At 35.4% G+C, this 14034-nt stretch overlaps 1 protein-coding gene across 1 annotated transcript in view; it reads left to right on the top strand.

Moving 5' to 3' along the window:
- crhr1 (corticotropin releasing hormone receptor 1) overlaps positions 1–14034 on the top strand; it is a 114273-nt gene that overhangs the window by 42174 nt on the left and 58065 nt on the right. Inside the window, exons 3-4 of the mRNA XM_026207772.1 lie at positions 7661–7711; positions 8907–9026. Of these exons, the coding sequence (XP_026063557.1) occupies positions 7661–7711; positions 8907–9026 (171 nt within the window). The remainder of the gene's footprint in view (positions 1–7660; positions 7712–8906; positions 9027–14034) is intronic.

Below are 14034 nucleotides of genomic sequence, written 5' to 3' on the forward strand. Positions count from 1 at the left end.
TACCGTGGCTTTCCTCTTAAATAGAGACACGTGCTAATCCATCTGGTAGACAGATTAATGGATCAAGTTTACACCAATGAACTATATATATGTGTACAGGGCCTTACAACCATTCGGTGAGTCAATAGCTCAGTGGTTAAACCTGCAGTTATTTGCAGTTGTCAAATATCTGATTGGTCCTACTGTCGTATTTCTTCATGCAGCATTAACACAACTATAAAATTGTGAGTAATTTCAGATAGATTTTCCAAGTTGAAACCAAACATCGTATTTTTAAATGCTCGCCATATAACGGATAATTAATCTGTCCTGAATGCCTGTAAACCCAGAACCTTACACTGTTGATATGATTACACAAGTCTTGTGGAATTCAACCCCTAATCTCCAGCGCAGCTGCGGCAACAAAGCCTGCTGGTGCCAGCGTAACAATTGTGAACTCACAAGGAGTCAATGTTGTGTAATATCACTGGATAAAAAAACTCACATTGGTTGAGCTGAATCATGAAAAGTTTTTAATAGATGTTCTGCGTCTGTCAGTCTTAGATTCGATTTTGCATGTGCTGCATCGCAAGGAAGGAAAACGGGCCAGGGATGTGGCTGTCTAGGGATCGCAGGTCCCCGTGGGGACGATTAGGAAATGCCGAGTAATACCTTCAACCCATCTGTCATGCTCAGTATCGACGCAAAGAGACAGTTGATGTTGAATGTTACTTCCCCACCTAGGTGCTCTCATGAGAAAATCTGGCCTCCCGAACCAGATAGAAACATCTTTTGAATATCTGCATATGAAATGATTGTCATATGGTCCAAAAATGTAGCCTGCTCTTTCAAAGTAAATTGATTTTCAAGTTATGCCAAGTTATGCTGTCTTTCGGGACAGATGAGGGTGGAAATGTTGTGTGTATTATCTACCAGAAACTATCTCTTTGGCTTTATTCTTTATAGTGTCTATGTCTTTGAGATTGTTTTGGACAGTTTGTAAACGCAGAGTTTTGTACCGTCTAGTTCTTAAATTGGCGGTAAACACTCTGCTTTGAGAAAGAGCAGCCTGTGTTTTGAAGTGCAATTGACTAATCAAGTGTTTCTGGCTAACTGGATTTTCCTGATTTGTTTTTCTGTGGTAACCTTAGTGATACTAATTGAGAGTCTTGACAAAGAGAAGTTTAAGAGTCATTTAACAAACTGACCTTTGATTGCAGCCTGCTGTTTTACAAGGTGCTGTTTGTGTTTGTATCAGGACAGATCAAGAGCTTTATCATTTATTACTGGTCTCCCGAGTTTTGTAGAATAGAGAATCAGGGTTATTTCAAAATAATTTGTCAGCTGAAATTATATAAAATTAATAAAAATTTTTTTTTGACTTTTAGTAATTAATTTATGATGTTAATAAATACACAATTGTAACATATATATATATATATATATATATATATATATATATATATATATATATATATATATATATATATATATTGTCAGAACATGAATCACCCAATAGCTATAGTCGTGCTCAATGCGATTTGTATGAGCAGTTACACAAATTTGCAGGTCACCTCAGCTCACCAACCATACTATAATATGAAACATATTTTATTTTGCCAAGAGAATACATTTGATCGACTGAATGCAAATGCAAATATTTAACTCAACCATGACTCCGATTACCATGAAATAACCAGCTTGAAATATGTTTTGTGAAAATAAAACTGGTGGCCATGTCTCCTGGAGGTCATATTTTGTATAATTAGCTATAAAATATCAAGAGCTGAAGTGATTAGATTTCTTTCATGTGCCATTTTCTGATTGTTTGTGTAGCCATTATTGACGTAATTCTGAAATTAAAATTCACAGATCCAAGCATGTGTAAAGACCAGGGCTCTCACAACAAAGCTGTGATTACCTAATACTGAGCCCACTCAATGTAATTAACCTTGGAGTACAATAGCATGTATTTTTTTTATTTTCAAATGACTTTGTTTTCCTTTATCATGGCTATGTGGAGTTTCACAGAATATGTAATTAATCACACAATATGAAATAAAACTCTAAATAGTAGTATTAATAGTTTTAATAGTAGTATTAATAATTTCTAAATAGTAGTATTAATCTATTAATAGTTTTAATACAATTTTTTTATTATAATTATTATCTTAAACTTAATTTAAATGCATTTGTACATATGTATTTTACTTAAAATTAGTCTTGTAACAAGTGCATTAAGTTATGCATAAAAAAGATGTGCTTGTAAATTACGTGAAAAAAAGTGTGATCGCAAATATGTTTAGCCTTTGTTGTGCACTCTTTACTTCTCTCTCTCTCATATGTACACAAACAGATGAGCACAAATACATCTTCACACAAATATTTCTGTTTGTTCACACTGTGAGCTGTGGGTGTCCTTTGCATCATTCAGTTACTCCACTGCACTGCTATCACACGAAGTTTGACGGCAAACATAACCAACACATTAAGGGCTAAACATCTCTCCTTTTCTCAGTACAAGCCATGTTCCGATGGATATGCATTAAATAACTGTCCTTTTCAAATTCTGATTGAATGATTCTCATTGCTTAATAATACAGCTGAGAATCATTTTTAGTTTGTTTATCTGTTTGAGTAAATAGGTTATAACCTGATAAGTTAAATAATTAAAATTCTATTCATTATAATAAAATTATTAAGCAGCCTCCTTGTTTTAGAGTTGATTTTTCTGTATCGCCATATACTATAGCCACAATTATTGGTCAGTGTCCATTTTTTTTTTTTTTCAATGCTTAGATCAGCAGATGTTTTGAGAAATTTATGAAAGTAAACCTCAAACTATGAGCACAGTTTTTCAGCACAGTCGATCCTATCCAATAATGGATTTTTTTTTTCCCCTGAGAGATGTGTAGTAGCTCGTATAAAGCAAGTCGAGATCATATGTGTTTATTTCCTGAGCAGCATATTGTTCCCATAAAATCTAAAAACATGGATGTCAGGATAAATTACATTTGCAGGAACAGCAGTGACCCTTATTGTGCTGCCAAATAAACAAACTTCATTCCGCAGGGTCGGACCTCATTTTTGAATGAATATTTTAATGGCACGGAACTGAGAATTCATTGTTTTGCACATCCGTTTCTGCGATTTGAAAAGACTTTGAGAGCAGAGCTGCTCATATCCATTATGAATTATTCAGCAGCGATATCCCCGTTCGTTCACCTGTTATTTCCGGGCCAGAGGATGAAAAGACATGGTGACATGCTAGCTTGGGTTGTTCTACTCCTGTGTGTGTGTGTGTGTGTGTATTCTGCTTCAGTGCCATGGAGCCAGAGCAACTGTCCGTTGCTTTTGTGAGTAGAAGATTAATAGATGTGTGCTTGTTTTATCTCAGTGAACAGCAGACAGAAGAGTGAATAGAGAAACAAATTCAACCATGATTTGATAAGCAAAGGTGCACAAATCCCTATAGTAAAGATTCATACGTTATTTGCTTGACAAACAAAATATTGTACAATTAAAAATATTCTCAGAATCATTTTGATTCATTTTTTTCTTTATTTGTTCACTTTGTCTATATGTAATTGTTTTAAACATCCAAAATTATTAAAGCTAAGATGCAGGTGCACTCAGGGTGTGTCCAATTCCACATGCTGAATCCAATTTTGCTATTTCAACAACAGAAAAATGGTCCGTGCACCGGGGCCCATTTTTGGAATGGGTTGTCCCTATTCTCTTAATAAGTAATTGGCGTAACGTTCAATAAACAGATCAGAGTGTCATCTCTCATGCCCTTTAAGAGCGAGATGCGCTCGCCATGGCAGATCGCTATTTACATGGCGGAATTTGTTGGCGCAAAAGCTGAATGCTTCTTAAGCAAGAAACTGATCTGCTTGTGCACGAGCCAAAGCTTCCCGAGGTGAAGAAGGCGTGGGATGAAGTAGCAGTGCAGGCTTTCAAATGGCTCAGCGCGATGAGTTAGTTAACATATATGTGTGTGTATTGGCACGATTGTTCAATTTATTAGCCAACTTCATTCATCATTATAAGTAATAATACGCTGAATTGCAAATAGGTAGCCTAATTCTAATACACACAATGACTATCCATCATTACATTTTTATATTTATGTACACAATAATATTATTTTACACTGTAATCCTTTTGTTTTAAACATTTAGCATGTTTGTGTGATTCGCATTCCTGTGTGTAATAAGCAAGTCAACGCGCAATGTGGACCCACCAAGAGGCGCATTTTCTACCGACTACTAGACTTTAGACCAGGTTTGAGTTGGTCTATGGCGCAGTCTATTTTCAGCTCGCTAAAATAGCAATGCTCCAGCAAAGTGCCTGAGCACACCGATTTTTTAGACCAGCAAACTCATGGGTGCACAAATGAGCGCAAATGCATTCGCTAATTAAACGACGTGGCGCTGTACGGGAAAAAGCGAACAGCGCCGGACTGAAACTGCCTTGCATCGCATTGTGCCGGGTGTATGATAGGGCCCAATATCTGAAAATATCTGGTGAAATCAACAATTAACTATATCGATGCTCAGTGGCTTTGTTCAGATCTCGGCTGAAATGACCCAAATTCATTTATAGTCAAGTCAAGTCACCTTAATTTATATAGCACTTTTAGTTATAAAGATTGTAACAAAGCAACTGACCAGCATTAAACAGGAAAATAGTGTGTCAATAAAGCAAAAATGCAGTTCATCATTTAATTCAATGATGCCATCATCCAGCTCAGTTCAGTTTAAATAGTATCTGTGCAATCAAGTCGACGATATCGCTGGAAATTAAGTGTTAAATTAAGCAAGCCAGAAAACCTTGGGATAAACCAGGCTCAGTCAGGGGCCAGTTCTCCTCTGACCAGACAAAACCAGCAGTTCAATTCCAGGCTGTAGCAAAGTCAGATTGTGCAGAAAAATCGTCTGTTTCCTGTGGTCTTGTCCCAGTGGCCATTTAGGAGACAAGGTCTAGATTGAGGATCTGTCTCTGGGGCTAATCTAGTTATCATGGTTTCTGCTGACATTCAGGGCTTTAGAGGTCCTCTCTAGGTGCTGATCCACCATCTGGTCTGGATACGTACTGAATCCGGGTGACTGCAGTGACCATCTGATCTGGATACAGACTGGATCTGGTGGATACGGTGACCTTGGAATAAGAGAGAATCAGACAAATATTAGCGTAGATGCCATTCTTCTAATGATGTAGCAAGTACATTGTGTGTTATGGGAAGTGTTCCCAGTTCCGTAATAAATGCAGCCTAAAAATCCTTTAACGGATTTGGAAATTTTAAATGTATAAGTGTGTTATGTCTAAGCCAGGTTAAGGAGGTGGATCTTTAATCTAGATTTAAACTCACAGAGTGTGTCTGCCTCCTGGACAATGTTAGGTAGGTTATTTCAGATTTTGGGTGCTAAATAGGAAAAGTATCTGCTGCCCTTATTTGATTTTGATATTCTAGGTATTATCTAATTGCCAGAGTTTTGAGAATGCAGTGGATGTGCAGAGCAACCACCCAATAAAGCATTGCAATAATCTAAACTTGAGGTCATGAACACATGAATTAACATTTCTGCATTTGACATTGAGAGAATAGGTTGTAATTTAGATATATTTTTGAGATTTACAAATGCTACAAACGTAGCTTTCAAAGGAAATATTGCTATCAAATAACACACCTAGGTTCCTAACTGACTATAAAGAATAGACAGAGCAGCCATCAAGTCTTATGTTCTAGGTTATTACTTGCAGAGTTTTTAGGGTCTATAATTAACACCTCTGTTTTTTTCACAATTTAGCAGTAAGAAATGACTCCTCATTCAGGTTTTTATATCGACTAAGCATTCCGTTCATTTTTCAAATTGGTATGTTTCTCCGGGTCTCAAAGAAATATAGAGCTGTGTATCATCAGAATAACAGTGAAAGCTAACACCATGCTTCCTGATGACATCTCCCAAGGGTGTCATGTAAAGCGTGAAAAGTTATGACCCTAGTACTGAGCCTTGAGGTACTCCATACTGCACTTGTGATCTATATGATACCTCTTCTTTCAGTGCAACAAATTGATGGCGGACAGATAAGTATGATTTGAACCATGCTAATGCCCTTCCATTAATGCCACCAAAGTTTTCTAGTTTATTTAGGACAATGCTGTGGTCAATAGTGTCAAACGCAGCACTAAGATCCAATAGCACTAATAGAGAGATACAACAACGATCAGATGATAAGAGCAGGTCATTTGTAACTCTAAGGACAGTAGTCTCATACAGGTTTATTTAAATTTTTATTTTATTTATTTTTTTGGTACTGCCAGCACTGTATTAAAGACACAGTGTCAAATAAGCAGTATAATTCAACTTTCAAACACTAATGCATTCCATGTAGTACTTCAAGCTTGAATTACTCTGATGGTAGAGATATTTCTGTATATACATAAAGGTCAGGGGGCACGATTTTTACAGGTATTATTATATTATTTAGCTTTTGAACAAATTGGTTGTAATTGATTCAATGACTCACTTGTCACTTATCACTACCTATGGGTGTAAAAATGTTACCTGCAGAAAGAATCACACAAAAAATATTATATTATATTATATTATATTATATTATATTATATTATATTATATTATATTATATTATATTATATTATATTATATTACACAAACAGCCTTGTCTGCTATAGCAACATTTTGTCTTCCTTGTTTTATTTGCATAGATATCATCTGCAGGCTTTGATCTTTTGTCAGCAAGAAACCCAGAAATATGTGCTGTAAATTAAATCTGATGGCAGCTTGTGTTGAGATGAAAGAAAAAGTGAATGTGGGAGCATTTGTAAGTGTCACACTTTCAGCCAGGATTGTCATCATCCACAAGTCATTGAGCAATATAAGGTGTTTCAAGCCATTAAACCTATTGATGGAGAAGGTTCTGTATGAAGCACTACAGTATACATGTATTTCTGCACAGGAAATGGTGATAAGTAATACTTAGTGTATATCATTTATTTAGTTTTTTCACAATTATTACTGTTAAAATGCATTTATTTTATTTATTTAAATTTTTATTTATGGATTTATTTAAAGGGACAGTTCACCCAAAAATGAAAAGTCATTAATTACTCAGCCTCATGTCGTTCCAAACCCATAAAACATTCCTTCATCTTCGGAACACAGTTTGAGATATTTTAGATTTAGCACATTCACAACGCTGCTGTTTGATGCTGCTGACGTGTTTTCTGGCACGCCTAATAACAAAGATAACACGTCAGCTCTCTGACCCTCCATAGACATCAACACAACTGACAGGTTCAAGGCCCAGAAATTTAGTAAGGACATCATTAAAATAGTCCATTTAACATCAGTGCTTCAACTGTAATGTTATGAAGCTACGAGAATACTTTTTGTGCATGAAGAAAACAAAAATAATGATCTTAATTCAACAAGTGCCACGGATGCATGTCTATTCCACTGATCACAAAGAAGCAACAGCCCAACTGATTTCTACGCTGATTTCTGCGTTAGCAGCAAAAAAAAAGTATTCTCGTATTCCTTTCATTTTAATTTTTCGTTTTCATTTTTAGTTGAACTAAAATCAGAAAAAAAAAACATGATGTATGATATTGATAAATGGTTTTTTTTTTTCTTCTTCTCTTTTCTGTTCCCAGCTCGCACTTTGATCCTGTGGAATCAGACGTCTAGTCCCACCAATTCTACAGGTCAGTTTACAAATCGATATGACAAATTGCAAACAGAAACACAGTGTTTCAGCCAGCGGTCATGACAGTGATATCCCCAAGAAAATATTTAGTGTAGGCTTTGAGCATGTGAAATTACTTCAGACGCTGCAATACATTTTGCCATGAAATCAAGCACTAGAGATTCTGTTTTTAATAATAAATAACAAACAGTAAATTCCAAAATGGAAAAATTTAATTTTTCATTTTTGTGCCAGTAGAATAACAAGATAAATAAATAGATAAATGAATAAAACAGGTTTTGCAAACATAACCTATGTCTTCCATTGTTTTTCAAACAGATGGTCCCATGGTCAAATGTATTTATTATTATTTATTTATTTATTTTTTGTAATAAAATGTACCCAGAATGCAGTGGATTAAGACATATATGTGAAAGTCTCAAAGGAAGATTAAGAAATTCTTAAAAACACTTTTTAATCTCTACTGGGTTCAACAGATCCTCTCTGTTTATAAGAACAATGTGTGAAAAAAACCCTCAGAATTCTGGAAAAGAGGCCAATTCAGATGATACGAGTGTGCCCTGCAGCTCACACAAACACATAGAAAAAAGCCACAGAGATAAAGATGGATAAAGAGATATCAAATTGAAACCATTTTCATGAATCCCACGTGCCTCCCATGCACCCATCACCGTTAATAGCCTTAAGTGCTTATGCCAGAGCCTCTGAATATGTTTACTCTCCAGTTTCTTAAGAAATAACATTTCTTTAGGAAACATGAGACTCAATCGTTGCCGAGATACCACACAGAAAACAGCCAGTGTTAAATGATCTCCTGCGCATGTAATAGGAAACACTTTGTGCTGATTGACTCAATTTTAAAACGGTAAGCATTGATTCTGTGCATGTAGCGGAAAGCTCAGTGCATTATCATCAAATATTGGAACAGCAGTCACAGAATTCTGGACATTATCTTCAGTGTTTGTTTAAGAAATATATTTTTCAATCAGATTATGCTTTCAGCTACCAATAAATAACACTGCATTTCAACAATACATATTTTCTTTGCCACTTTTATTTACAATTTTATTGCACTTCCAGTCAAAAGTTTGGAATGATAACATTTTTTTTTTATTTCAGTATACAATTTCATGATGATAGATTTCCCAGGATTCTGTAATCTCCTGCATTCTCTCTGTCCCTCTGTTTTTTAGGTTTGTTCTGTAACACTTCGATTGATGGCATTGGGACATGCTGGCCCAGGAGCAGTGCTGGAGAAGTGGTGTCCCGTCCCTGTCCAGAGACCTTCCTCGGAGTCCGTTACAACACCACCAGTAAGTGCTCAGCATCTCACATCACAGTCCCGTCTGCTCCTGTTTGTGACAGCACAAGCTGTTTCTTTTTTATATCCGTTTTATAGAAGACCTAGGCGCTTGACTTATATTTTTCACATCTCTTGTCAAGCCGATGTTGTTGGACTTCAAACAATGGCAGGTCTTTGGGGGTATTTTCAACGCCTGTAACCTGCTGAAGTCATGTTTTGGATGAATGTATAGATCTGGCACTGCTTGATAGGAACAACAGCAGTTTGAGCATCATAAGCGAGCCAGCAGCTGAGAGCTACACTACATACAGTAACAAGCTTTCAGATTCATGTTTGTGTGTTGGTGACAGAGGGGGAGTGAGTGTGCAGTTTTTGAGCTGGTGCATGCTACCAAGTTATGTTTTACCACTGCTAACAAGCACACTAATTGTTCTGCCAGTGTGTTTGTGTTTGTAGCTCTAATGAGAGAGACTCACTGCTGTGACTAAAGTGTTCCAGTATCCCTCAGAGACGGGTTCTAAATGCTCCCTGTGGACAGAGGTGTAGTTTTTTATGAAATGATGCATTGTCACATTCTCTTTGTTCATTCTTCTTTCCTTCTTTTGTTTTCTCGTTATTGATTTCTTTTTCATATTTTTTCCTTCCTTACATTCTTCCTTTCAATATTCCTTCCCATTTTCTCCTCCTTCCCTTTTGTTATTTTTCTTTTTCCTTTCCTTCATTCCTTCCTTCCTTCCTTCTGTTTTCTTTCTTTGTCTTCTCTTTATCCCCATCTTTACTTTCCTTCCATCCTTAATTTGTTTTATTTTTTTGTCTTCTCTCTATTCCCATCTTTCTTTTCCTTCCCTCCTTCCTTTTGTTTTCTTTCTTTGTCTTCTCTTTATTCCCTTCTCTCTTTTTATTCTTCCTTCCTTCCTTTCAACATTCCTTCCTTCCAGCCTTCTCTTTAATTCATTTAGTCTCTTTTTTCGTTTATGTCTTTTCTTTCATCATTTTTTGTCTTTTCTGTCTTCCTCTTTCATTCTTTTATCCTTCCTTCCTTCTTCTTTCCATCCACTTCCACTTATTTTTATTAATTTTTGTGTCCTTATTTATTCCCTTCTTTCCCATTATATCCCTGCCATTCATTACACTTCTGTCTTTCTTTCTTTCTTTCTTTCTTTCTTTCTTTCTTTCTTTCTTTCTTTCTCAAAGGTTGGGTTTGATTTACGTCTGTCAAACAAACCCTGTGGCTCCAGATTCACAAGCCTTAAGGTCTTTTTGAAGTGTTAGAAATAGTAGCTGAGATGAGTTAAAGCTTAGACATTAAAACTGAATGTAATCTTAATCCTTAATTTAATTTATATCTACGGAGATGAAAGTGTTCAATGTGGGAGAATTTCCAGTAGTCATATTTCTTGAAACACATGTAACTTGTTTAGCAAAAAAAGTGAAAAATAGACAGGAAAAGAGGATCTAAAGAGGAGGAGATTGAGAGAATGAAGTCTGATGGTAAAGTCATTATTAAAGATGACTTATATGAGAATACGGACGTGTGGCCAGGGGACAGAGAGAACTCAGGAGTAATAATTTGTTTGCATTGATTTATCCTTAATAATAATTCCTTTTTTCTCTTACACCTGGAACAAAGCTTAGAAAGACCGTGAAATGTGTAATAAAGCAGGTGCTTGTAACAATCTTGCTGTCATGGGATTGCATATTTGTGAGCGTGTGTGTGGTTGATATACTTTCACATACACATGAAGGAATGGCAATACACCCACAGTTGCTGGGTAAGTTGATTAGTGTATTAAGACTCACTGGAGCTGATAGCATGATTGATTTTTAAAGTCCCGTGGCTGCAGCATATTGTAGAGCTTCAGGCAGTGTGTAGCACAAATCAGGAACATTCACAATATTCACAGGGCACTGCACACAGTCTGTGCTCTCATATTGGCTTTTCTCATGCTTTTTATTCCCCAGTGGAATGAAATCTGTCTGTTTTAGATGACAGGAAAAAGAATATTGAAAGAAAAACAGTTTTTATGTACATGCTTTTTTGGTGGTGATGAATTTTTGAATTTAGAGTTAGAGCTAATTTATAACAAAACACCAAAACAGTAATAGTATTTCCCAATATAAAAAAAAATAAAAATAAATAATAATAATAATAATAATAATAAATCATCTGCTTTTGTACTCATTCATTTGAACAAATTTCACCATCACTTAAATCAAGTGGACTTATTTGTTAATCAACAAATGTTTTTATGTTAAGTCTGTTAAGTTTCAAATACATCAAAAAATTATAAATGAAATCCAAATCCCAAAATAATGAATTTTCATCACAGAATTGCCAGTCACCAGTGTGTAATTGAGCATTTGCATTTTGTCAGCACAGAACAGCATAGACTGTAAGGGAGATGAACCAATCAGTCTTTGTGGAAATGAGGGCTTATCAGACAGATTCAAGAGGTGGATATTAGTTAAATCAATAGTAAACAATCAAGATACATATTTCAAATCAATGAAAAATGCCACATTACAAAATGCATGTGTATTACTCAAACAAACTAACATAAAATTCATAATGTTTGTAATATCTAATGACACCGCCATAAGGTTCTCCATTCTGTCGGTACTGTTAATAATATTGACTTTCAAAATTGTACTTGCCCATCTTCATGATCTCTGTAATGGACAACGTTGTTCATTCACAAAGTCAGTGTATACACAAAAACACTTTGAATGTACCTGGTAAAAATATATTGTGGTTATCAGATTATGATCAGATGCACGGATGCCAAAGTATTTGTTAATGAACCATTAAATTTATTGTTGTCGGATTGTACTTGTACACAATTAAATGAGAACCAGTCCAAATGAAAAGTTTAACATTAACTACATTTGGAAGGTATATTGTACCAAGTTAACTAAAATATGCTTAAGGATTTGAGAGGGGGGGAAATGAAGACAGAAAATTCTGTTTGAATTTATGTGGAGAAAAAAAAAAGATACCAGTACCACAGTAGCACAATAGCAAGTTTTGAATGAAAGAATATGTGTTACATGTGTTTAAGATCTGTCATTTTGTTCTGAGGATTGGAAAAGTGTGCTAAGAATGAATTGCAGCTATGCTTGCAGAGGTTTTTTTTTTTTTTTAGCACATTAGATTGAGTGAAATGACATTGAAGGCTTTAAATTAATTAAATATAATTACCTTGTCTTCATTTCTAAAGATCATGCAGGGTGACATAGCTCTATTTAACACTAATGAAAAGAATATGCATTCATTGCCATTGAAGTTAACATTGAATTATCTATCAAATTCATGAAAGAGCTTTGAACTCAGCAATTTGCCTTGACTTCATTTAAGGTAGACCACATCTAGTAGTGGTTTGTATGAGAACATTTTTTGTGGCAAAAATATAAGAAGCCTCAATAAAGTTAGAAAATAAGAGAAGAAAAATAGGCTATTGAAATGGTTAGTCAGATCTTCCAAATTTTTAATTTTTAATTATCTTTCCTATAATTAAAAAGATGTTGTCAGATGGCGGACAGTAAAAGACCACCAATTTTTTTTTTTTTTTTGAGTATTAGAGCAATTGCACAAATGTATGTGAGTTCTGTGGAGCAAATAACAGATGTCGTTTTATGTAGTATATTCAGTTCAATGTATAGGTCAGAAAAGACATGGCCCACTCTCTCTTGATGCTTTGTGCTACACATTTGTAGATGCAAAAGAAATTATCACAACATTATCAGTTTTAAACCTTCATTTGTAGCAGCTACAATATACTGCTATAAAGTCAATCTTGATTTTAAACGCAACAATAAAATGAACTCAGTTAATCAAGCTCTCAACCAAAATTGTCCCAAATAAATCTGATCATGTTATCTAGATCATGTTATCTAGAAATGGTTGATTAGGGATACAAATAGGCTAAAATATTGTAAGCTTTGTACTGTATGTGTTGGTTCTTATTTTTATTTTCCTTTTTATTTATTTATATATATATATATATATATATCGTATTTTCCGGACTATAAGTCACACTTTTTTTCATAGTTTGGCTGGTCCTGCGACTTATAGTCAGGTGCGACTTATTTATCAAAATTAATTTGACATGAACCGAGAGAAATGAACTAAGAGAAAACATTATCGTCTCCAGCCACGAGAGGGCGCTCTATAACGCTCAGTGCTCCTGTAGTCTACCACTGAGTAGCATAGAGTGCCCTCTCGCGGCTGTAGACGGTAATGTTGTCTCTTGGTTCTTGGTTGTAAATTAATGTGACTTATAGTCCGGTGCGACTTATATATGTTTTTTTCCTCATCATGACGTATTTTTTGACAGATGCAACTTATACTCAGGTGCGACTTATAGTCAGAAAAATACGGTAATGTTTTGTTTCCTATACATTTCTGAAACTCTTTGACAAACAGGATTTAGATCCGCATCTAAACACCACTCACTTATTTTTGTTCACTTTATAGTGATTAATGAGTAAGTGAACCATTTTTAAAAAATGCAAAGATACACTGTAGTACACTACAATATGTGTAATTCGCTATTCAGAGAATAGTGAAGTGATCATGCAAGAGACTTGGTCAGACCAAAGATCTTTGGGTTCAGTTGATCTCTCTTTAGTGCACAGTATTTGGATCGAATATTGGATTCACACAGTCATTTTCATTTACTACTTAGTGCACTCATCTTTAAAGTATAGAATGTTGTATAAAAGGTTTGTGTTAGCATACAACAACCCTTGGGAGAAATGTGAAGCGAAAATCTTCAGCTTCTGAATTGCCACCTCAGGGCAAGTGTGTGAAAGTTAATTATACTCCCACTGTGGGAGGAGGGTTTTACATGGCATGACATAACTCCTCATCCCTCCTCTCTCTCTCCTCCTGTCAATCTCTCTTCCTCGCTACCCTTTTCCTGCTCTCCTTCAGGCATTGTCAGTCAGGCTCTGTCTGACCTTGACAGACTCTTTTATTGCCTGGGCTTTTTTGCAAATGCTGCAATTCAGCACCATTT

Source organism: Carassius auratus, chromosome 28, assembly GCF_003368295.1.
Source record: "Carassius auratus strain Wakin chromosome 28, ASM336829v1, whole genome shotgun sequence".
NCBI classification, from domain to species: Eukaryota; Metazoa; Chordata; class Actinopteri; order Cypriniformes; family Cyprinidae; genus Carassius; species Carassius auratus.